Source organism: Dermacentor andersoni, chromosome 4, assembly GCF_023375885.2.
Source record: "Dermacentor andersoni chromosome 4, qqDerAnde1_hic_scaffold, whole genome shotgun sequence".
In the NCBI taxonomy this organism is placed as follows: domain Eukaryota; kingdom Metazoa; phylum Arthropoda; class Arachnida; order Ixodida; family Ixodidae; genus Dermacentor; species Dermacentor andersoni.
The window spans coordinates 69,376,932-69,403,326 of NC_092817.1; the positions used below are offsets into that span (position 1 = coordinate 69,376,932).

Genomic DNA, 26,395 nt, shown 5'->3' on the forward strand with positions numbered 1-26,395 from the left:
TCACGTGATCACTGAGAACAGCTGCGTCGAGAAGAACTTATTGCTGGGCGAGTTGGTTGAGACCTGACGAATACATTGTTGCGCTAACATGAAATAAAGGCTTAGGAAGAAAAGGTAGGAAATGATACGTTTTTTTTACCGCTCTGGTTGCTTAGTGGCTATGGCGTTGGGTTGCTAAGCACGAGGTAGTGGGATCGAATCCCCGCCACGGCGGCCACATTTAGATGGGGGCGGAAACACCCGTGTGTTTAGATTTAGGTGCACCAGGTGGTAAAATTTCCGGAGTCCCCACTACGGCGCGCCTCATAATCAGAACGTGGTTTTGACAAGGTCCATCTAATTAGGTCGCGAAGCTTGGAACGAAAAGCGTGCCAAAACCTACCGCCAAAGATATCAGTTAGTGGTGCATGATTGAAGCGCGACTAGGTGAGGGGAGGACAAACACTGAAACAAGAAAACATATCTGAAAAAAAAATTTCGAAAATTTTTTGTCAGAATACTGTCAAACGAGTAAATATTCCGTTTCAAGTATTTTTCCTCTACTAAACCAACAAATGTTAATTTTCTCCTATTTCACAACTTATTAGTTCGTTCTTGGTGACCCCTACCAACCAGTGATTCTGGCGCAAGACTTTGCAAACAAGCTATTATGTCGTGCGGAATGGCGTTGCTGACTTGAACGCGGCGGTTTCATCAGAGCTTTCTTTTTTTCTTGCGTGTTTGTTCAAAGTGTGTTGCGCGCTTCACTCCAAATTTTTCGTGACTTAGCGCGCGGTATTCATTGGCGGAAGGTCTGAGTGCAGATTTTTTTTCACCGTGAAAGTACACGCTGCAGCATCCGACGCGCTTGTCTCGTCGTGACGTTAACTGTAGAACGCTCCGCGAAGAAACGTTGCGCTATGTTCGTCTCTCCGTAACACAGGCTATGAGCGTCCGACGGGCAGCAGAACTAGTAAGTCGAATGTTTTCTAAATGATAATGTGGGGCAATCTTGTTTTGTCTGATAACCATTGCATATGAATACATGGTGTCGGCAAGAAATTACGAATAATTCTGTGAAAACGATCCACATATGTTGCTATACATTACGACTGTGTGCTGGCCATAGTACTTTTCATCTATTTAAACATGTTTTGTTTGGTCAGTTATATTGGTTGCTTTATTATAGACGAAAAAAAGTGAAATTACTTTTGAAACCTCTGTTGTAGTGTCATTTATTTCCATCCTATTCACTCACTTTCTCAAGGAAGCTGCTGGAGCAAATGCCGTCAATAACAGTCTAATTCTGTTCATATTAAGACATACGCCCCTTCTATAGTTAAAGCACACGCTGACGTTTCAGCCGAGGTTAGTCGCAAGCTCGCCTCAGCCTAAGAAAAAAGATAACGGTCGAAATGCCGGACGCCAAAGAAATTCAAACATTCGCGCCAAGCAGCATAAGATCTTGACGTCACTACCATTTCCGGTTGTGACGTCACTTTTTATTTTTATTATTTACCTGCTGTTAGTTGTCCTCACGATACGTAGATGGCGACGGTTGCAACAAGGCACCATTTTCTTGACATGTGGGAGTCTATGGAAGTTTCGCTACCAGTTTACATATACCTTGGTTTTGTCACGTAAAACCCCATAAAACTTTTTTTTTAAACGTCCGCTGTTTTATTCTTACAGCAGAGCAGGGAGAATCAACAAATTCGCATGCGCACATCAGTGTCGTCTAGAGCGATTACAGTGAGTTTTTAACAGTTGCATCTCGTTGTCAAACAGAAAAACAGACGTATCACTAATGAAACTCTCTCTATCTTCTATGTGATATGCCCCCAAAAGTTTTCTTGCTAACGTATCACCACTCCTGTCAATTATCTTAATCTCACGCAGTAGTGCCTGACATCTGCCGGCCAACCAAACAATGCAATGCGCAGGTAAGTTCGCACAGCCTTTGTTCATTACAGACAATTCATGCTTCCGTGCCTTCGTCTGTCTTCGCCCGTGCGTCTCGTCTGTTTCAGTCACGTGCTGCTACGGCGCTGTTACTCGTTTTCTTCAGACATGTAGCAACTAGCACAAGTTAGCACGTGCCCGGTCATTGACACATCTCCCCGTATGGCCCCCGTAGGTCTTCCCACATTTCAGCGGTATCTCGTGCATAACGTCCGTAGCACATTTCACGTATGGTCTGGTGTGGTTTATCTGGCATCCTTTCTTTTTGTCAACGCGGCTTATGCGCGCACACAGTCCAGCCAACTTGTGTGGCGTCGCGAAAACAACAGGCACACCAAACCTACTTGAGACTTTCTTCACATTGCGGGAAAATGTGTGGACGTGTGACACCGCTGTGGGTTTGCATCCTTTTTGGTCAGGGCTGGCATATGCTTTTTTCCCGTCGCCTTCTGGAGCAGTGTTTTTAAGACCGCCCCTACGACCGAGCTCTGGTAGCTGGCTGTGTGTAGGTCATCAATTGGTTATCAAAGCTAGCCTGCATCGCGTGAAGGCACGACTTCATGAGAGCAGACTCAAGGCAGAGAGTGGTTATTGCAAAGAACTTTGCCCCCAGTTCAAAACTACAGCAAAGAACGTTTTCCCGGTCAAAGAAAAGGAACAAGCAATAGCACTTTGTAAAGAACTTAATTTTTCGAAGTTAATCAATGCAACGAGTGAATGTAAGGGTGTTTCATTAAGAGTGTTTTTCACAGCAAAATCGCACAAGGAACGAATTCCGTTCCGTGTCGTCATAAGCGAGAGAGGTTCTTGGCAGCCGTTAGTTAGCCAGTTTCTTTTAAAGAATTAGAAATCATTGCAAGGGGCTGATCCTTTCAATACTAAAAGCTCTAGAGATGTAATTCACTTCCTGTAAGGAAACGCCTCTATCGCATACGCTTCTTCTGCAGACGTAGTTGATTTGTTTTACTGAGTGTCTCAACAGGAAATGTGTGTCTCCGTTAGGGATTGCATTGACCGTAATGGTCCATTAGATTTTCAGAATCTAGTGCTCTTGTCTATTGACAATTTTATAGTTTTGTTGGAATCTTATATAAGGCCTGGTTTATTTTTTAACGAAGACCTATGTGTTCAACGGCAAGGAATATGCATCGGATCCTGGATCGCCCCTGCGCTCTGTGACATTTTCTTGGCGTCAGTTGACCGCGATCTGCACAGTTCCTTTGATGATAGGTCCCTACTTTAAAGCCTTTAGGTACGTCGATTTTTTTTTTTTTTGATGTAACCATGATTTTGCCGTTGACTAGTGCATTAACGAAGTGTTAGGCGCTTTTAGGCTACATGGGAAGGACACGCTTTTTATGCATGAAATCCCTTAGCATGGTACTCTTCAATGTTTAGATCCGTCTTTAGTTTCCGACAGAAACCACGCCTGTTGGCAGTATAGACCTCGTGCACAGAAGGAGTTCCTGCCGTACGATTCGGCGCATTCTGAGTTAGTTAAAAGTGCAATAGCGACTTTACCTTAAGTCTGCTCTCATGAAGTCGTGCCTCCACGTGATGCAGGCTAGCTTCGATAACCAACAGGCGAAGCTACACACATCCAGCTACCAGAGCTCGGTCGTAGGGGCGGTCTCAAAAACACTGCTCCAGAAGGTGACGGGAAAAAAGCATATGCCAGCCCTGACCAAAAAGGATGCGAACCCACAGCGGTGTCACACGTCCACACACTTTCCCGCAATGTGAAGAAAGTCTCAAGTAGGTTTGGTGTGCCTGTTGTTTTCGCGGCGCCACACAAGTTGGCAGGACTGTGTGCGCGCATAAGCCGCGTTGACAAAAAGTCAGGATGCCAGATAAACCACACCAGACCGTACGTGAAATGTGCTACGGACGTTATGCACGAGATACCGCTGAAATGTGGGAAGACCTACGTGGGCCATACGGGGAGATGTGTCAATGACCGGGCACGTGCTAACTTGTGCTAGTTGCTACATGTCTGAAGAAAACGAGTAACAGCGCCGTAGCAGGACGTGACTGAAACAGACGAGACGCACGGGCGAAGACAGACGAAGGCACGGAAGCATGAATTGTCTGTAATGAACAAAGGCTGTGCGAACTTACCTGCACATTGCATTGTTTGCTTGGCCGGAAGGTGTCAGGCACTACTGCGTGAGATTAAGATAATTGACAGGAGTGGTGATACGTAAGCAAGAAAACTTTTGGAGGCATATCACATAGAATATAGAGAGAGTTTCATTAGTGATACGTCTGTTTTTCTGTTTGACAACGAGATGCAACTGTTAAAAACTCACTGTAATCGCTCTAGACGACACTGATGTGCGCATGCGAATTTGTTGATTCTCCCTGCTCTGCTGTAAGAATAAAACTGTTGAAGTTTACAACCAATCGTTTCCTACTTTTCTTTCTAAGTCATTATCTCATGTTAGCGTTAAAATGTATTCATCAGTTGTGTCGACGTGTGCGTTGTGAGTGTAGTTTAGCAATGGGTGTGTGCCATGTATTTGTATTTGTTTTGAAAACATATATACATTTGACAGGAAAGGGAAATTGAGCAGCAGGCTGGCAACTTCCACCGGAAGGGGCACAACGCCTGCCTACTCTTCAGATGGGAGGTTACAGAAACACAGAAAGGGAAGATAGGAAGGAGGAGAGGAAAGAGGAAAGAAAGAGCAACAGGGCAAATCTAAAAGCCTAAAGTAGAACACACAGTACAGGTGTCGTGGGAGCGAAGCGCATTTTAACTCGGGTGACGGATAACAAGAAGAGGAAACCACGGAAGTGTCCACCTAGAGTGCTGAAACTTAAAATAAGAATGTACACAATACCTAATCGATGAGAAACAAACGAATTACTCAAACAACTAGGGCCATTCTTTCATAAGCATGCGCCCCAACGTAAGCGCGAACATAGCTAAACTAACGCACAAACATTGTACAAAGTGTCACTTCACGTAGACTTCAACACGTGCATTGTATCTGCAGATTCTTTTTTTTTTTTCAGAATACCTGCCATTAACAACTTTTTGAGGCTCCTTTGTGGGCGTTCGGAGGAAGGAAGAGATCTGTCAGATCATTGCAGCTGGAACAGAGCCCGTATTCTTGTGTCATGTTTTGACAGCGCGGTCGTAGGCTGTGGTAGACACTCGGGCTTGGCGGCACGGCGTGATTCATAAAACAGCGCGTGAGCACGCGGCACAAAGGCAAAGCGGACGACACACACAAGGCATAGAGACGCGCACTGAAAAGTTACAACTCATCTAAGTTACAAATTTATCCAGAAGGCTATCAGACGAAAAGTGCGTTTAGATTTTTCACGTCTGCTGTAGTAAACGTTAGACAGATCGCCTTTATGGCAAATACAAATAAATATGTGCTCCGTGAGACACTCGCGCCATGGCTAGTTATTTTTCCTTCCGCGGATTACTCCAAAAGTTCACATCTGTTCCCTTATCCTAAACATCCCTGCACATTACTTGTGCGCATGTCAACGTGACTCGTGAAACGTGAACTATGTTACACCTTTTCCCACGCTGTAACTGCTCGCTCTAAGTCCCCAGTGTGGGCCGGTCAGATACTGACCCTGCAGTTTTCTCCTGTGGAAGCGCGGACTTCCCAGGAAGCTGTTTTTGATGGTGTGCAGGCGCGATCGCCAGTAGGGTTGTCCGAGGGAGGGTGATCCGGGCGGCGTGTTGAGCGGGCTCTCGTCAGGGGTGGTGGCGCCTCGCGGTGAGGGTCTCGGCGAGTTGAGCGGCGACACCGCCGGACTCGGGATGCCGCTGCCGGGGTGCAGACAGCCCGACGCGCTGCCCCGCCGCATACTGGACACGCGGAGGGAGACATGGAATAAAATGGTTATTAAAAAGACCTTGGTGCGACTTAAACGAGCATGAGACAGAGATAATCAGACTACTAGATTCAATCTTGTCTGCATTACTTCGAGGGCCTATTAACGGAGAAAATTAAGCTCTAAAGTTCCCTTCTTGAATTCCCTGTCTGGGCAGGTGCTATCATGATGCCTTTATGACATCTAAAATATTACAGTGTTTACACATGTGGTGTTTATTTTTTTTTTCAGTAGTAAAAGTTCATAAATGTTACCAGCTGGCATTTTTTTATTATTTCCGAATGCAATCTGCGTACGTGAAAGAGAGATGCATTGACAGAGAGGAGGGAAACCTACTGACGGCAACGTAATTGTATAGCGCGCGGCTGGTACCTCAACATCGATAAGCAGTGTGGGGAAAGAGGAGAAGGAACCGAAAGATTATGCAATGTAATCATGTTATATAAAACACAATTATCCTGCTTCTGCCAGACAATGACAAGTTCTATGATGTAACGGGAATTTAGTCTTCCGTTTGTTTTCCTTTTTTTCTCATCCTCTCTGGCACGCCTCATTTCAGGGCAAGGCTGACCTTTCCGCAATTCGGATGTGCGGTTCGTTAGCCTAAATTTGCACACAGAAGCCAAGTCTACGCGAATGCAAATATGTTACATAAACAACATTTGCGAACACATAAGCTTAACCCTATGCGCCACAGTTTCCATGCAGTAGATTGAACATCGAGTAGCATTAGCGACATCTAACGTCACCTGCCCGCAAGACGTGACCTTGTTGTTGTTTCCGCTGAGGGCACGCAAACGGTGAAGAATAGAGATCAGGCGCCAGCCGTCTGAAGATCTTGCAGTCACATTCCGCGCTGTTCACAATCCATGTAGGTAAAATTACTCAAAAGAACTTGCTTCTTTATCTCAATCCCCAAATAGCGAACCATTCAACGCGCTGTCCTATACAAGGCGTCCCAGCTAACGTTAGCCATGCTTTTCCACGAAGAAAAAAGGTATTAGATAAACACGCCGCAGGGTACAATTTTACGACTTAAGGTATTCGGTTATCAGACCTCCGATGACCGAACACCGCAAGCTTTAACTTTGCATCTTGCACTGATTTTCTCGTTGAACAGCTTGGATAAAAAAATTAAGGGGTTTTACGTGCCAAAAGCACGATCTGATGATGAGGTCTGCCGTAGTGGGGGAGTCCGGAAATTTTGACCAGGTGGGGTTCTTCAACATGCATCTAAATGTTAGAACACGGGTGTTTTCGCATTTCGCCCCCATCGAAATGCGGCCGCCAAGGTCGGGATTCGATCGCGCGACCTCGTGCTCAGCAGCTCAACACCATAGTCACAATGCAACCACGGCGGGTAAGCTTGGATAACGTTAGCTTGGACACATGGTATACGTTATACATGAATTTGGGGTATAGAGACGATGCTATATAGTCTCAGTGGTGTGCAGAACGGCGCTGGCTGAATAAAGGTACTATCAAGATGAGCTAACGAATGAAGAGAAAAGAAACACCATGCACACACTATGTGTGTACGGGGAGCAAAGTTTCATTAGTGAAGAAGCCATAACGCCAGGTGCCGAGTGCAAATTGGCTCCTCGTAGCTCGGCGTCCTGCTTGTCAGCCGTTAGAGAGTTTGTCAACACGCCGCGAGAACCGGAGACACCTGGTCGCCAATTTCGCGGGGTTCTTCACCCGCATCGTGCGTGCTCCCGCCAAAGACATTGTCACGAGCAACCGGTTTCCCACTGTCGTTCGCCGCGATTCGGGTCGTTGTCGCTTCGCGTAACGCACTGACAGATTGATGATGTATGGGCGTCACTCTGCCGTGCCGTATGCCCGGAGAGAGAGCGTCGCAGTGTCAAAGCCTGACGGTGATATGTTCCAGCTCAATAAAGCCGTGCAACACTGCGAAGGCTAGACGTCGCACTATCAATCGGTGGCCGAACACGTCGAGCTGTGCAGTTACTGATTGGTCAATGCCTTCGCCATAGATCTGTGGTCGCTGCGATTGACCAGAACATGGGCACCGTCGAAGCATAGATTCTTCTCACGAACAACTAGCTCCAGGAACTTAGGCCACAGATTAGCCTACGGCAATTTCATAGCTAGCATCGGAAGAAGCTGCACGCTACAACGCAACACCGGTGCATCGTTTATTTACCGCAGCTACCGCAGAAAGTCCTACATGCCATTTTCACAAATAGAAAGTGCCTTATATTATTACTTTATGTAAGCACAAGACCTTTGCATACGTTTTACGCCAGTGTCAAGGTCGTAAGAATGCGTATCCGTTAAACACTTGGCGGGAACAAATGGAATGGCTTGATTGACACCACCGCTCTCCCGAGTAATTGATACGAGTTCCCCGAGTAATTGATACAACATTATTTTGTTGTTTCCATCAAGGCAGCAACGCCCTACAGTTACAGTCCCACACGGATGTGTAGAAACAAGACCAGACCAAGTGCTTTGTCACACAGAAGTGCCATAACAGAAGAAACAATGCAATCCATGTGTGACCTTTTTTATCTTGCCCCATTGTTTCACTTTGTAACCACCGGAACAGATGCAGCTTAGAAAAGCTGGGGCGCTGTAACGTAAAACTATTCCAAACTTCTCTATTCCAATTTTGCAATCAGCCCTCCGCGATTGGTCAAAAATTTTTTTGGACCACCCCCACTTTACCTATCTGTCACGCGACGTAACGAAAATCGCGATAGCTTGCCGTATGATATGACGTGTGCACACTGATTATGCATGATTTGACCGAACAAAAAATAGTTATTTCTGATTCGACGCCTTTTTGCCATTAGCCTTCGGCTATTGGTCAAAAGTTTTCGGGCTGCAGCCACTTCACCTACGTGTCACGCAACACAAAAAACCACGAGAACTCACCGCGTCAAAGTGACGTGTACGCGTTAAAGATGCTATAATATGCCGAACAAAACTGAATTTCCTTCTGAATAGCCGCAGGCTGCCCCGTTCCGAAAGGAATAAAGGATGGCTGTCGCCGATCGCAGAGGCACTGGCTACTCGCACCTGCCGGAGAGCATGGGTTTATTCGCGTATAATCAAACTCTTCGCGTGGCCTTGTAAAGTTATCGAGCACTTTCGGCACGTTTACGACCTCGTTCTGCCAACTCTTCTTTGCTGAAGATCTGTTTTAGCGTCATTCTTGAGCTTCCGTTGCATGCCGCCGCAGTTTTCGATCAGCCACCGCAAGCGAAATAAGGGGAAGCGGACCAATCGCAGACGCCGGCACCACCCTCTTCATCCGGTTATCGATTTTCAGTGCAGTGGCTCGGCCCCATCGAATCCCTCTCCACTTGAGCGTGCTCCTCGCCGCTTGTCAGCCAATTAGATAAGACAAGCCACACAGTGTAGGTAATGTTATTCGTTTTTCAAGCAAACAAAAGTGACCTCCTATGAACGAGAAGAGCGTTTAATTGGTCTGTTCAGAAAATACCTGCGGGTGACCACCCGATGCTTGCATCAGCGTTTACGCAAATTTGACGTTAGGAGAATGGAATAAAAACATATTGGAAAAGATTTACGTTATAGGGCCCCTGGTTAGCTATCATGCATTTAAATATTCAACTCGGTCTGCCAATTCTTAGCCTCTGAAATAATTTGGTTCGAACAGATAAGTATGTATTTTGCGACACTCGGGATAACTTGATCAAAGTCGTCCGAAGATATGGGGGCGCTTACCCGTACGGATACCGCCGCGGTGTAATCGGTGATCCATCGCTCAACATATCAAAGGAATATCTGCGAAAAAAATGCAGTTGTAATTAGAGTCTACACAGCTCAGATATTGAGTGCTGTATGTTGACCCAGCTTTATAAATTTTGCAAGTCAGTCCGTGTAAATAACAAGATAAGTTTGCTAATAAGCGGGACTGATGGACCGGGCGGTTACTTCTTGATGTATGGAGCACGCGAACTTAGCGAGTGAGTGGTGATTAACGGCTAGAATTGAAAACTTAGAGAACTGCAGACATAGAATCCGACTGCACCATTGTTACATACAAGTATGCAGTTATGGACGCGAACACTTACACACAGACATGCTCGCACACATGCTGGACGACCAATTGTTCCACACTGAATAGCGGCTTGAATGTCTGCGATTGCCAAGATTTCGAGAAACTACGCGACAGTCACACGATACTGGAATACTTAAGCACACTCTACTTCTTTCCTTCCTTCCTTTCGCAAGCTGAAATACGGCTATCAAACTACTGAAACGACAGCGTCGTCATTTAGTCTGTGCTGTTGCATTCACTTTTCGTCTTCCATCGTGAAGTGTGTAAATTATATTCAAACTACACTCACCGTGGTCCCGACCTTCCATTCACTTGGCACGTGTCCACTCTCTTGCGCGGAGGATCAGCTGTCGTGCACGGGACAGTGTAAGAGCAAGACACCCACGTTCAGTAACCGTTGGTGAATACCAACACACTTTTTTGGTCACTAATCTTGTCGGGCTTTATGACACAATGCAAATTCACAGTATGTTCGACCAGACAAGGGAATCGAATTAGTTTTATTTCGTAATATCAAATAGACGAGAAAATTGTAGGTACAGATATTTGTAATGTATGATTACGCTGAGCAATGGAAGAATAAGTATACATTTCGAGACTTTTATTTTCAGTCATGCTCTAAAAGAGAGAAGGACATACTACAAGTAAGCAAAATGTAGATACGTTATCTTTAAAGCTCAACGAAGGTTCAACGGGTAATTGTCGATGATGCACAAGGGGACATGTGAAATTTGATAGCATGTCTATGTTGATATTATACAATCACAGCAAGCACTGCCCCCAACTTGTGAACTGCTGTGGGTCACATCCTACTTGCTTAAGCTGATGATTGTTGAAACAGTTACACATCTGAGCAACACAAAAAGTAACTAGATTGAGATTCTCGTGGTGCGACAAACATGCAAAATTCCCTAATCTTAATTTAAGAAATAACACATTTTTGACAAAGAATGCAAGCGGCTTGCACATTTTGTACATGCAAAAATTGTGAATACCGCCAACAACATTTTTCAAACTAATTCATCACGAGAAAACTGTCATGGTGCTTGTAATTTCATTGACACCTGGACACGACATTATTCGAAAATATTCCAGTTCTAGTTCCAATTTCACATGATTAGAACGCAAAGGACATGCTCCTTGCAAGCTATATTTAAGTAAATCAGTGCTAAATCTGGTTTTCAATTTCAGTGACGACAGTCTGGCTGTTTCCACAAATGATGCCAATACTGTGAGAAGTGAAAATAGTGTAAAAGAGCCGATATCACTTTTTGGCTGGAGGATACACCACAACAAATTACCTATGTTGCCTCACTGCCCGCACACAAGATTTACCCTGAAAGCATCCATGCATAATAATAGCCACATGGTGATTTACGTTTTCATAATTGACTTCGTATTCATTTTCATGTCTGTCAGTCTTGAATTCTTAGAATGTAGCAGTAATAGCTCATTTTTTTTCTAAGCACCATATCAACCAGCATAAACGGAAGCGGAAGCATTGATTTGCTAAACTGATCCCGAAAGATTTGTAGTCTGCAAAAACAAGCAAATATTTCTACTGTGTATCGTTCCTACTCATCCAGATGTAGCCACCAAGCCAATGAGAAAGCGACGTATTTGTGCTGTGAATGCGTATCGCATTGGCAGTGGAATGTGAGTGATTGTCTCCTCATGTATGACTCCCCATTCATTCAGTTGAAGTTATTGTTCGCGGTAGGGTCAGCTGCCTTATATCAAAATGTTTGGCTCCAAGTGATTAGTGGGTTTCTGTGAAAGCTTTCAGCTTGTTCACAAAATTATTTCTGGAGACCACTACCGAAAAAGAAAGAGTCGTATCGATGTATGTCACCGAAAAGAGGAAGAAAAATAATACCGACACTTGTAAATATCAGTAGCTTTCGCTAATGTCTAAATTATTCAGCTAAAGCACGATACCCCGACGCCCCAACTCTATCGATGCTCAAAATGAGTATCTTTCCTAATCGGTCAGTTCACTTCACAATAGTAAGTTCTTTACTGTTTCCTGAAGTTGCCAATACCGTTGCTTCTGTAAAGAAAACTATGTATTGCTGCTTTTACCCCACGTCAGCGCTTATAATTTTCGCAGTAATGCCGTACCAACTTTGTGCTTTTAAGTGCGGTCATCCCTAAATTATGAAGAATGTAGAAAAAGACAGTATTACTTCTACAAAATGTTCGTTTTGTTTAAAAGAACTAACTACGTTATTCATGCCTGTTTTCTTCATTCAGCATATGCGGTGAAGCGCACACAAAGCTTTTTTAGTTTTTCTGCTCGCTCTAATTCGAGTTCAAAAGAACACTCTGCCATATCATGCATGTGTTTGTTATCAACGCTTTTGTGTTCTTTGTATTTATGTGCTGTAGTTGTAACAAAATGTCTGCAGCTTCATAGATTGCGCAGTGTTCCGCAGTGTCGTTGCGCCATTTACAGTCTAAGGACTAAAGAGTCCTGGCAACTGCTCACGTCTCAATGACTGCATTCCCATTAACAAACAAAAAAATGCTAGAGTTCTACTGCATCTCGGTGGAGTGCCGTACCTTCTATAAAAAAAGCAATTCCACGCTTCCTGCACCTAATCAGGGGTCCGCATTCACAAAAAGCTTTTGCGCTAGAATTGTTCGTCAAAGCAAATTCCAGCCAATTGGGATGCCGGACATATTATTAGCGAAGGCGGCCGGCCAACGGCAAAGACAAACTACGAACGAAGAGCTTTGTGAAGTCGGCCTCAGATCAAGTGAAACGTACACCCTAGAGATTACGAAAAGTATTGAACGTGAAGGTAAGTATAGAAACAGAATGTTGTTTCCCCAAACAGAATAGGATATGCCAGCACCCACGAATAGTGCACATCGTAAGAACCCACTCTGATTTCCATTAAAGTGTGCAGTAGTCAACTGGCTCGAGGCATTACTGTGCGGTGCACAATCGTGAGGGCACACTAACCGCGCCTTTCTGTAAACAGCCCAGCAGTCACACAGCTTCCCGCTATCAACGACACTACCCATACCGAATGGGTTTCAGCTCCTGCCAAGCTGCGAAGTAAAAGCATGTGTTATCATTGCGCGTAGCATATTGTCCTCCACAATGACACTCTTCTCTGCACAATGAAATTCGTGAATAAGAACTATTTACCAATGGCATAGAGCTAACGCTGGAGAAAACAGTCTCTACTCAGAGATCTCCAGTGCCACATCTCCCAGTGCGCCGTTACTGTGTTCTAGGTAATTGTGTCGGGCTGTAAACATTCCTAAGAGTTTTCACTTCCCACAATTAACTTTGCTTTAATCCTATCAGAAATTCGCGTCATAATATGAAAAGAATGCAGTCAACGACTTACGTCGGTTTTCCTTACCCGATTCAGACCGGTTGCGGATGATGATTTCAGTCTCATCTTCGTACGATGGTTTTCTTCGTTTGCGATCAAGGAGCAAAAAGTAAATTACTTTCTCCGTGTTATGCCTGCAATGAAATCAGCGTGAATTTTTAAACATAGCAGTCTGGTAAAAAAGCGAAAACAAAGATTTTTTAACAATTCTTCGAATAATGGCACCAATGGCAGTGAAACGAGACTGCGGATCGTGTCCTGAATAGGCTCAAACCTTAGCACAAACATTCTAACAACTCACCTCTCACTAACTAAGTTGATATATTCTTTTTAGTTAGAATTTGCAAAGCTATTTTCACTTATTAATGTGTGTACTTTGAAGATATCCTCCCGTAGGTCGATAAAATTTTCAGCTAAAGAAACGACTACTTATACTACAGCTATCGAAAATGCCACTTACAGTACAGGTATATTTTGTGATTAAACTACTGAGTCACTCTGAACGATCACTTCAGTCTCTAGATTTTGTTGCCTATGTGTTCACATTCATGAAGTACACGGCATTCTATCAGTAGGAGATAAGTTATTTCACTGCGATTTCAACTAACCAAACAGAATTGTAGCTCAGTAAGAGTTTGGATACCGATGTCTGAGTTTACAAGTGCGATGACGTCCACAGAAATACAATCTGGAGTTGTAGACTGTATTTATTGTGGTGCTATACCCAAGTATGTTCAAACAGGTTCCCCAAAGGCTGTATCCATTCAGAACTTGATGCTACCCGTGTCCTACGATCATCACGCTACCTTCGAAGCGAGTACAACTTAATAAAGCTGAAATTCGAAGACAATAACTTTTCCATAACAAGACCAAAGCATAACTAACATGGGCACTTACGAAGACATCGTTGAACCCAAATAACATACGGACTTAGGGGTAATTGCCCCAAGAGATTGGGAATACGAATCGAGCATTATAGGTATGCTACCAAAGTAGCCATAAATGTTTTGGATGGTTTTTGACTTCTGGCAGGCTTTGTGCTCTGTAGAAACTGAAAAATCCTAACTAATAGAGATTTAATTACACTATGGTTAATGTGTCGATACGATTCGTACTATTCGGAGAAAATATTGGCAGATTTTTGTTACCTAATTAGAGTACCGGGTTTGGAAAGTGACACAACTCGAAATTTCGCCTTTTCTTGCGAGCAGCAATTACGGATTAGAAAATGGATCAAACTTGTGTATTGCTTTCGTAATGACTTGGTTCCTTCTCTGAAAAAGTACGTAGGCCTGGGCAGTTTTTGAATCTTGAAGTCATTTTATATGCAAAGTGGTTAATAGCACCACAACGAGAACACAATGGCAAGGACGATGACGACTGCGCTTTCACACCAACGACATAATGACGACAACTACGACGAAGGCATTAAGACGAATGACACGACAACGGCAAAATGACTACGCTTCGTCAGGTTGTCGTAGTGTCGATATTGTTACACTGTCCTAGTCATCATCTTCATGGTAGTTGTTGTCGTAATCTTCGTGCAGCCGGCCCCACTCATGCCATAGTCGTTTCAATCATTAAGCAACCACCGTCGTCCTTGTTGTGGTTGTCGTTCTCATCATGATGTCATCTTCGTTATCGTGCCATCATCGTCCTACCGCCGTCGTCGGCATCGTGATAGTCGTATCTGCTAACGCGCCCGTTTGCGAGGCAGCGTGCTTCATCGGGGAGTCCTGAAGGTTATGTGGGAGTATCTGAACATCGCACAGATTTCGCTGCTCATAAAAGTTGTTTGCAGTAATTGAACTAATAGAAAAAAAGAGTCGCTGGGGTCCAATATTTTGTTATAGTATGAGCGATAGGCGAACTAACAGCAACTATGAACGCATTGACGGCCCACTACTCCACATATGAAAAAAAAATCCGATTGTTCATGCTGATGACGTTTCTTTGAGGAGCCTTGTGGATGGCGACGGCTTCAACTAGAACATAAATGTTTCTAGCTCCTCAGCAGACTTATAGCCGTTGCATTTAGTTCTTTTATACACTTGATCTAGAAGGGATCAATAGTTGCATTCTGGGTTCTGTGCATGCGTCTGGTTGTACTTTTCGTGGCTAGCGAGGTGTTTTATGCTCCCTTGTTGCAATTTGCTGTTCAGTCATATGGATGTCAATGCTAAGTCTTCCTTAACTAAAAAAAATATTCAGGAAATATTCGACAGCACGTATACAGGCAAGTTACGCCTACAGAATAAAGATACGGAACATTTAGTCCATTTCAAGAGCTGCTAATATTCGCACACACATAGATGTATAACCTCATTATACACACAAATATGCTGAGATGAAAGTTGGTCGGCGCTGTGTAAGTGATCCAATTACTTATAAAGCATGTTTGCAAGACACTGAGATGCTGTTTTCGTGTACGTTGAGTGCGTGTTCACAGACTTCGTGTGTATGCCGTGTCACATAGCCTCACACAACCATTTGTGGGAAAAAGCGAGAATCGCTACTTACGTTGTGCTGAGAAGCTCTTTGACTAGCTTTTCTTTATCCTTAAAACAACCTAAAGAAGTCATGTTGGACAGGACGTCCGGGTCGATGTCGTCCACGCAAGGAATGATGTGGGTCTGCCGAAAACAGAAAAAAAAAGTTATAAGGCCTCAGCTCTGTGATCGCTCAGGCATTTTCGGTGCTTCAAAGAAACATGCTGAAACTTTGCTTCAAAGAAACATGCTGAACGTAACCTGAGACAAGTCGATGATTAGGTAAACAAAAAGTAAAGAAAATACAAGCCATATGTACAAAATAATGCTGCACTTTTATTTGTGATTTGCGTTTAGTAAAGTGATTTTTAGATAGCAAACATCGCTTTTCTCGTTTTATGAATCGAGTACGCGGGTTCAATGAAGGAGTCTTATTGATTGATCGAGCAACATACCTCAGAAATCACAAGCGTAGTAACACTTTCATAGTAAGTACTTGCTTGGTAAGTGACTCATTCAGGAAAAGTACTTCATGCACATCATTACTTATATCCCTAAATACTTTGTATTTACCGCAAATACTGAACGCCATCTTTATTGTCATGCTGTCAAAAAGGGCCCAAGAAATTTACTTCATCAATTAATGAATGCCATGCCGTAATGTATAGTGCGTTTACTGACAATATGTAAACTCGTATTCACATTATGAGGAACGGTAAATGTTTAGCAGTCGGCATATATAAACAGAAGCAAGAAATACCGAATGGGAATTGAGAAAAATATGAGAAAATGCCAGAAGCAAAGAGAGTGCAGAAAAGGGAAAAAACACTTCGACAAAGAATACAGCTGAAAATGAAGATGGCTATGAGTGTGGACATTCGTCAAAAAGTCTAGCCACTTCCTAAAATGTTTCAAAAGAGAACCTGCTAACACAGCATCGCCTTTCACTTAACGTTACAGTACACACAATGCTACAAATATGTGATGATGACTTCATGATGAGATTCATATGACCTAGTTGCTTTTTTTGCACACAAGATGAGGAGAAGGGTATTTCTAGACTATTGCATAATGTATATAAAGAGCACTACACCAGCCGACACCTGTCAGCGCATTAAATAATGTGGAGCAAATATAGACACCATTTAATTGGTGCAGGAAACAAAAGTCATGCAATACTGGTTTGTTTCAGCCCTCTATAACGGTCAGCATACGTGCATCGACAGATAAAAAAATGCGGTTGCCAATATATTATGCGATATTAGGAACTGAACTGCTATCTAGCACATTATGACAAACTTGCAAATTTTGCTCATCGTGACGAGGCTACGCCGAGAGTTATTTCTCTTCGAGCAGCCAGCTGATACGGCTGCTCGAAGGATACGGAAATGGTTCGCAGCCAGAAATTTTGTCACGTTGCACTGACGCTGAAGAACCAAAATCTTTTAAAAATATCAGTAAATCATATAACCCTTCATAGGGCGAATTTGTAAGTAGCAAGAAAAGCAGCGCTCAAATCAACGATAAAGGCGAACAGAACGCTCGGTCGCCGTAACTGATCTCGCTGGTCAAGGCCGCCCGCTATTCGAGAATGTAAATACCATTCACAGCGCGCGCGCTTAAACAACTCTCTTTCGCTAGAGAACCGGCGACAACATTAAAAACATTTGGCTACAGTAGGTCCTCCTTCGCCGACCGGCAACTAGATAACTTATTTATTTTATTTATTTATTTACCCTTAGGGCCGAAGCATTACAGAGGGGAGTGGGTAGAGAATAAACACAGTCCATAGTAACATAATAATAACAATATAATAATGAACATAATAAACATAATATCACAAAGCATGGTAAGGTATGGTAAATCCTAATTATACAATGTTAGCTAAGGCATGTTTAAATCGGACATTATCATTAATGGAAAAAATGTCGGAAGAAAGCTGATTCCAATCTTGTGAAGTTCGAGGTAAAAAAGAGTACAGAAAGGTTTTAGTATGGACATGGCTCGACACCAACCATAAAGCGATGGTCAACACGGTTAGATATATAATGTGGCTGAAGAATGAATTCGTCACGGAGGGTAGGTTGATAGCAAAGCCGATGGAAAAAGTTCAAGCGAAAATTTTTTTGGTGGGATGCTAGGGATGGAAGAGATATATCAGATTTCATAGAAGTTATGCTAGCAGTGCGGTTATAACAGGAACAGATGAAGCGAGTAGAGCGATTCTGCACCATTTCTAGTGACGCAACCAAATTGTTAATGCTTGGATCCCAGACTGGAGTGGCGTATTCTAATTTAGATCGAATGAGTGTTTTATGTAATAAGAGCTTTAAAGACGAAGGGGCTGCAGAAAAGTTACGGCGTAAGTAACCTAGCATGCGGTTAGCGTTGTTAATTATCTTCTCAATATGCAGAGACCAACTTAGATTAGAAGTGATATGAACGCCTAAATACTTATAGGAGGAAACCGCGGCTAAAGGAGAGCTGTTTAGGCAATATGGAACAGGACTACTGTATGCGCGAGATATACGCATCACTTTACACTTGTTAATATTTAATTCCATTAGCCAAGTATTGCACCAGTTAGATATAGAATTTAAATCTGACTGGAAAATGTTAGCATCGTTATCAGTAACTATTTCACGGAAAATAACGCAGTCGTCAGCGAAAAGATAAATATTAGAAGAAACTAAAGAGGGAAGGTCGTTAATGAAAATGAGAAAAAGAAGGGGGCCTAATACGGATGCTTGTGCGACTCCAGATTGAACAGAACATTGGTTAGAGGAAAGTTCGTTGGCTACAACAAATTGGGAACGATTTGAAAGGAAATTTTTGATCCACAAATAAAGACTATTATCAATATTAAGTTGACTAAGTTTATGAAAAAGAAGTATGTGGGAGACCTTGTCGAATGCTTTAGAAAAATCTAAGTAAATACAGTCAGCTAACGAAAAACGATCAAGAATGCGGTGCAGTTTATGAGTAAACGATATGAGCTGCGTTTCACACGAAAATGATTTCCGGAAGCCATGTTGAGCTGGTGAGAAAAAGGAGTTAGATTCAAGAAAGGCGACAAGGTTTGCAGCATGTGCTAGTAATGGAAATGGGTCGATAATTACATGGTGAACTTTTATTGCCCGATTTGAAGATTGGAATCACCTTCCCAATTTTCCATTGGGTTGGAAGAGTTGATGTGTCAAGTGATTGCTGAAATATTTTTGTTAGTATGATTGAGCTGTAGACACAAGTATATTTAAGAAATTTGCAATCAATAGAATCACAACCAGGGGAGGAATGGTGCTCTAAGTTATTGATGAGTTTCGTAATTCCAGCCGTGTCAACAATAATGGGAGGCATGAATGGGTAACTGTAATGAAAAGTGTCTGGAAGATTAGTATTTGTAACTACGAAGAAATTTCTGGAGAAGGTGTCATTAAGAATAGTAGCACATTGGTTAGGTGGGACGGGGTTGCCAGCTGTGTCTACCAAGGCAATGGAGTTGTCAAGACAGGGGTTATTCATACGCCAAAACTTTCGAACATTAGAATTCAGAAGTTAGGGTAAGGTATTCGACATGAAGTTATCTTTAGCTTCCTTTAATGCTTCAATGTAAGTAACAGATGCAGATTTATAGGCCGTCCAGCGTGAAATTGAAGATGATAATTTGGCCAAGCGATACAGACGTTTCTTTCGATTAGAAAGCCGTTTGATATGGGAGTTATACCCTGGTGTTCGAGGATTAGACGTGATAATACGAACAGGGATGTATTTTTCAATTAATTTGTTTACTTTTGTTGAAAACATGTCCCAGTTATGTTGAATAGAACGTTCATCAAAGTTAGTCATAAATGTGTTAGTGAAATCCGCTAATTCATTGTTGATTGCCTCAAAATTAGCTCTAGCATAGTCACGAATCGTTTTGCGTATTTTGCTGGTTTTTGGAACGTGCGCATCAATAGAAAAGGAAAGTAACGAGTGGTCGCTTATACCTGGTAAATAAGAAATACTAGAAACAAGGTGAGGTCTAGTTGTAAGGATTAGATCAAAGGTGTTGGCTGAGACAGGCGTGATTTTAGTAGCGTGAGTGGTTAACTGCGATAATGAAAACGTAGAGCATAGTTCTAAAACATCGTGAGCTTGAGAGGAAAATGGCGACATAGCAGCTGGTTCTGTGTTCCACATTATGTTAGGAAAGTTAAAGCCGCGGAATAAAAATATGGGAGATAAAGGAAAACGTGAGAAAATATCATTAATACTATCATGAAGTTCCGGGACAAAATAATCAGTGTATGTGGGAGGACGGTAACAAATGCCAATGACTATATTTTGATGGCCAATTATTAAAGATTATAATGGTGATAAACCGGGCGAAAACGGTCGACAGGAAAGAGCAATACAACGCACGCGTGAAAATATTGTACGGCGTAAAGCTGCTGTAACAACGCAGGCGATACCGCGTGAGGTCACCTCTAACGTGTCGTTCATCCGCTGCATTGTAAATGGGGAACAACGAAAATTTGCGACGTGAAATGTACCTACTAATAGGCAATGAAGGCTTCTATCACATTTAGCACTTCGCATCTTGTTGAGAACGTCTTAAGCCTATGACAGTGAGGCCAAAGACAGCAACTAATGCAATCTTCCAGAGAGTTTCCTGATGATCTTGTGTTGCCTATGCCGAATAAGTTAAGCAAGAACTAGTACGAATACCACCTTTTAGTCATTCAACACTTCGTATTTGTGTATTGCAGAATGACTGATTCTGTGCGAAACGAACTATCAATACGCGCTATCGTATTTACGCGTGTGAGAAGCTTTCGTAAGGTGCAAAGTATCCGCTCATGAAACAATAGTGAAGCAGTGGAGGCGTACTCTAAAGTGGCATATTGTATGGTGCTGCCATTTACATGTCTCCAGTAAGCTTTTCTATTTGATACGAGTTCTTATACACATGACCTCCGACCTTTGTGCCCTAACTTCTTAGCAGTGTGTAGAAATGGAACTTCTGCTTGAGCGGCCACGATGAACTAATACCAACTTTAACAAATAGGCGCACATGAATCGGACGGGATCTTAGGTTCAAATCGCCAGCATTCCTTATGAACCTTCTACAACACCTAGATTAACTGGATATAAGTGATACTGCAAAGACAACTTATTCTGTCGAGCACAGCGAAACTTTCTGCAAGTCTCAACTTTGCTAAACGTTCTTAATTTCTAATTGTACACTGTAATGTTCACACGAATCATTTAACAAAGCAAGTAAATTAGTAAGTAAATAAGCCGACGTTCTGAAAGCATGTGACCAACTGCCTCAACATCATTTACGGTATTATCCCGGTTGCCCATGCTTGCTCAGTTACTTGATGACTTTCCACTTACATACACCTTAGCCCTACATGTTCCCTTGTTGATTTAATAGAGCAGCAAACATTGTAAGTCGACTTACCTGTACAACTTCCTTCATGGGCAGCTCCAACTCCAACTCTGTCTTGCTTGCGCTGATAGGGATAAAAAATGTGTCAGGCTTTAAAAGCTTGTTCCGCAACATACGGTCTATTTGTCCCTGGCAAATACCCACACGTGATAGGTCAACAGTATGTGACATTCGCCTAAATATCATAACCATGCGTCGAGATGTTCGCATATTCTCCCTAAACTCACTCACATAATTTATGAGCGGATGTCACCAATGGGGTTTCGTAGGTTTTATATCGTCCCGTATGGAGTGCTAAAACAAAATTATACTCATTCTCAATTACACTTCACTTTATTATCCGCCGCAACAACTCACCAATGGCCTGGTGAAGGATGAACGATATCTGTCCTTGGTCAATGGGAGTAGATTTGTTATGGGTATTAGACCTACAAATGTTTTCTTTTGTTGTGATTAATCCGTTAGAACTGCTTGTTGGTACACGCAGGAAAAAATGCTACGCGAAATCAATTACACATGTCTTTGTTTTTTTTTTTTACTTTCCGCAAATATTTGCTCACAGTACGCCTGTGGTATCATCGTTTTTTTTTTTTGTTCAGTGTGCATAGTAAGATATAGTGAACAAAGCTACGCCACCTTCTTGGTTTCGTGTTTGTTAAGTGTAAATACTTACGCGGTCACCCAAGGATGCTTCGTCACATCCGCTAGCTGCGTCCAGAGGATAGCATTAGAGAAGAAAAAGCATAAACATCAGTTCAATGTTTCGTGAGCGTACCTCAACAAATGCAGATTAAAATGCTTGCGCATATGATAAAACCATTCTTCACATTTTTAACAAATATGTATACAAGTTATTAATTTTCTTTTCAACTCAAGTAACAGCACTGCTGCGAAAGCACTGCTGCTATTTTCGTCGCTTATTCCGTACAAGCACGATGGCATAAGAGCAAAATAAAAAAGTTTACTGACATCACAGCATACAAATATAGTCTATTTTACCTCAATGGCACCCTTCTGGTCGGACACCAGAGGAAAAGGGAACGCTCAACTACCTTTTATATTTCAACAGGGAAACACAACTTCCACAATCGTTCAACCCGGACCACATCGCTGAAGGATGAAACATGAGGAGCGCGTTGCCTTTAAAATATTTCACCCAATAATGTCATTAGCAATTAATGAATTCTTGCGCTTTTCCGTCAACATCTTCACCTTATCTCGTGCAGCATATCTGCCGTGACGAAACTTCATAGACTGTTGAGGCTTTCTGTGCATATTTATTTACGTCCATAATCTGCTGTTACTATTACGGATTGCCCACCGAGGTAGCTCAGTTGCTATGACATTGCACTACTGAGCTCGAGGACGTGGGTTCGATTTAGACCGTAGCGGCTGCATTCCGATTTGGGTGAACTGTAAGAACGCTCGTTTACTTCGATTTAGGTGCACCTTAAGCAGCCACAGGTGCTCAAAATTAATCCCCAGTTCCCCACTGCGGCTTACCTTCGTCCAAGTAAACCCGAAAATTTAATTAATTCGTTTTTGATGATCTTATAGAAAGTTCTTTTTGGTGGTTCCGACTACAGTGCGCGTACTTTAAGGCTAAATTATTCAACATCGGCGGAGGCCGGGCTCAATTTAGCACGAAGCTGGAAACTCACACGGAACTCCTCGGTGCAGCATAGAATCCATATTGCGTATACTTCCGCTGTGTAGACAGAGGCATGCTGAGGCAGTCGAATACTTGCTCCCCATTTTCTGTTACGGCCCCCACACCCACTTGTTTTTTCGTTTTAGAGCCATCGGTAAAAAATTTCATGTAATTTTTATACTTGTCATGAAGAGCGCGGAAGTCTCGTATAATGTGTTCACGTGGTGGGTCTCTTTTCTTTAAATGTGTTAATGTCCAGTCACATGACGGTATGAAATCATACCACGGGGGCAAACGTTCTGGCGTTCTGGCAACCTGGAGGACTTCTTGAGGAATCTCATAATCCCGACAGTAATCCTCGTATCGCAGGATAAGCGGCCTGATCATGTTTGGTTTATTTGTATAATGTAAGCGTGAGCTGCACTGTGTGACGATGTTGTAGCATATGTGTTGTGGTGAGGACCGGATTCTGCGTATGTAGGAAAAAGTTAGTAGCACTCTGCGCTGCTGTAAAGGAGGCTCATTGCAGTCGATGTATAAACGCTGGACAGGTGACGTTCTGTAGGCACCACTTGCCATTCGTAGTCCGAGGTTATGAACTGAGTCAAGTCGCCTGAGGTAAGACTGTCTTGCTGAACCATATATGATACCACCATTCGAAAAGCGTCCGAGTGTTTTGATATGCTGAAAAAAAAGGTCACTGTGCTCTGATTTTAAGATTGTAGCTTCTTTTACGTAAGGTTACGTTCATGCGCGGAAGGATTCCCAACCCTTCTGCAATGTAACTGCATCTATTCCCATCGGGTCACAAAACTAACGCGTACTGTAACAGCAATGTCTATGTTTTTGTCATTAGAATCATGCTCTTCGCCACGAATATCACCGATAATATTTTCAACTGTCTCCTCAGATCAGGTAACAAGGGCATCCTCTGAAGTCTCTTATTCCTGGCGGTACGATTAACGAAGCAGCAATGGGAGTGTGACTGCAATATTCAACGTGTATTGCCTATTTCTCTCTTCTTCCTCAGTGATGTTTACTTGCCCAGCGAAGTTCTCCTGATGGGGAAGCAGTTGCAACTTTGGTATCTTTAATTTGCATTAACTTTCATAATATTGTCTGATGATTGAAGCTTCTTCACTATTGATAGCATCACCATTTGACATGCTTTCCGACTTATCCTGTTCCGTACGCCAACGACGTAGGTTGCAGTTTTGGTCGAGGTTTCATTTAATCGAAGTTCATAAAAATATGCGTTTGATTTAACCCAAGTTTATCACCATTATGCCTATGGGCGGCCAACGAAAGTTGACAACACTGGTTCCTTTATCCGGAATTTCCGTTTAAGCGAGTTTCGTTTATGCGGAGTTCACTTATATGCTTTAGGAGCTCCTGCACTGTCGCGACGCCCTTCCCACATTACCATGGCTCCTTTAGCAGCTTTCCGCTTTAAACGAATCACAGCGTATAACAAAGACTATTTGCTATCTATTTTAATAGCTGCGGCAGACATTCCTATGCATTTGCATCCCTCCTGGGTGAGGATGCTGATTAAATTTTCACATGTGTGTTATTGTACTTTATGTTCACGTTCCTTGTACTTATTTTTCGATGTAGATTAGAGGAGGATGAGGAGGATATGTTGGCTGTTCCTGCTGCACATGTTTATTACCTACGTAGCACGTCTGTGCCTCAATAGCCAACAATATGCACTGCAATATGCACTGTGGTGAAACACCACAGTGATTCTATGAGACTCTCGGGCAGAGCTATTGCCGGCCTTGATCACCAAAATAAACGCGCCTGTTGCTACAACTCACCAGCACCAGCACCACCACCACCACCACCACCACCATCACCACCATCACCATCACCATCACCACCATCCCCACAGTTATTTCTGACGGATTGACCAACCCAGCACATCCGCTTATAGGAGCCCTGAACAACATTTCATCGAAGTGGAGAAAGGCATTTGAAGTGAAAATAGGCTATTTCAAATATACTTTGCCGCAAAAAGTACTTCAATGCGTTCAGCAGAAGCGGAGTTATTGGCAATCAAACGCGGCCTCTGCTATGCTTCCGTTCCTTCCTCAATGCCTTGCACTGCGAAGACTACGGCGCTGTGGGGCGTGCCCACAACGTTCCGCCCTGTATTTGTCACCGTGGCGCGCAGGTTGAATTTCATTTTGGATCTTAACGTAGACGCCACGACTTCCGCCTTTGGGGCCCTACGACGCGCTAAACATACGCCAAATGCGGTTGTCCTCAGCGAGCCGCAGTGCGCTTAGCCACTGGACTCGATGCGGCACTCCGTGGCGGCAGCCCACGGCGGCGGCGGTTCCTACGCTGCGTATACCAATAGCAGTCGCGTATGGGAATCCGCTTTATTACGAAATAAAGCGTAAGCTCTCCTCCTTAAGATAGTAAGAAGGCAGGCTTCTGTTGCAAAAAGAGCGTTTGAGAGAGAGGTGACTTCGCGATCCGCTTGCGAGCTCCACGCCCCGCCTACCACACCAAAACTTGGCTGAGTTGTTCGCAGCAGAGTTTGCTACCCTTGGACTATGTTATTTCGCCAAGCTAGAGGGTTGGTTCAGGGCCCCTTTAACACCGCACGGTGTCTCTACCATAATCACGACAAGGAAGTATACCACCAGCCCCCCGTTTTAAAGGCCAGTTATGCGGATGATATTTGACCTTGAATTACAACGCGACTAATACCGAGCGACGCCCACGCCGAAAATTATTCTGCAAGTGCCAGGCAGACACGCATGCTATCTCTATGCTGCGCGTGCCAACGCTTTCTGTAGGATATTTATCTTCGGCAGTCATAATTGAATGACTGGCGCTACTCTTTTCAAGAAATATCAGGTCGTTTGTGACACGAGCAACGTCAAACATTTCACAACCTACGTTATCCTGGAAAGGGGAAAACATCTAAGTGGCCTAACCAGTGATCGCACATGCGTAGCATTAAGGCTTACGGCCGCAAAGAAACAAGTGAACAGGAAAAAAAAGTGAAAGATCGTTATAACGAGTGAACACGCCATGGAATTAAGACGCCCGGCTGAAACGACAAGGCAATGGTTGCGGGAACTGGGCGTACGTCCCTACCAGATGCCTCGCCTCTTGCATCAATAAAGAAGCAACGCCTCGAGTCGGCTTCTTAGAGCCGGTAAAAAGGCTTCCCTCGCCACCGAGAGCGCAGACTCCGTCTGCGCCTTTCGTCTGACCACATTGCGACACGTTCCTTCTGCCTTCCCATGTGCCTTCCCTTCATTTCCGGCACTGACTTCTCTTTCGCTGCCTGCTCACTTCCCCTCTGTCATGGAATTTCCTCACTCCACATACCGTCGACTTTCGTTTTCCCATTTTCCGCAATCGTTTGCCGCTGTTATTCTGGTTTTCTCACGTTGCCTGCCCCTCTCTCTCGTCATCGCCTGGCCCTCTCTCGATTTCTCCTCTCCTAAACGGTGGCCGCTGCTTCTTCGAGGGAGCGTCGAGGGATGGCGCCACAATACCGGCGCCTCGTTGGCGCCGTCTGCGGATCGATATCGACGCCGCCGTTTCGTGCGCTCTCGCCGGAGGCTGGCGGCTTACGCGGGGAGC

General features: G+C 43.5%; 1 protein-coding gene across 4 annotated transcripts in view; it reads right to left on the reverse strand.

The window, feature by feature from the left end:
* sff (sugar-free frosting) overlaps positions 1-26,395 on the reverse strand; it is a 149,059-nt gene that overhangs the window by 17,894 nt on the left and 104,770 nt on the right. Inside the window, exons 8-14 of one of the 4 annotated variants that reach the window (XM_050183148.3) lie at positions 21,809-21,843; positions 21,148-21,199; positions 15,730-15,842; positions 13,234-13,340; positions 10,146-10,203; positions 9,520-9,579; positions 5,538-5,776 (exon numbers count right to left, since the gene is read on the reverse strand). In XM_050183148.3, coding sequence (XP_050039105.1) covers positions 5,538-5,776; positions 9,520-9,579; positions 10,146-10,203; positions 13,234-13,340; positions 15,730-15,842; positions 21,148-21,199; positions 21,809-21,843 — 664 coding nt within the window. Of the gene's footprint in view, positions 1-5,537; positions 5,777-9,519; positions 9,580-10,145; positions 10,204-13,218; positions 13,341-15,729; positions 15,843-21,147; positions 21,200-21,808; positions 21,844-26,395 lie in introns of all 4 variants that reach the window. The other 3 variants (XM_050183147.3, XM_055073888.2, XM_055073887.2) reach the window with 3 other exon arrangements.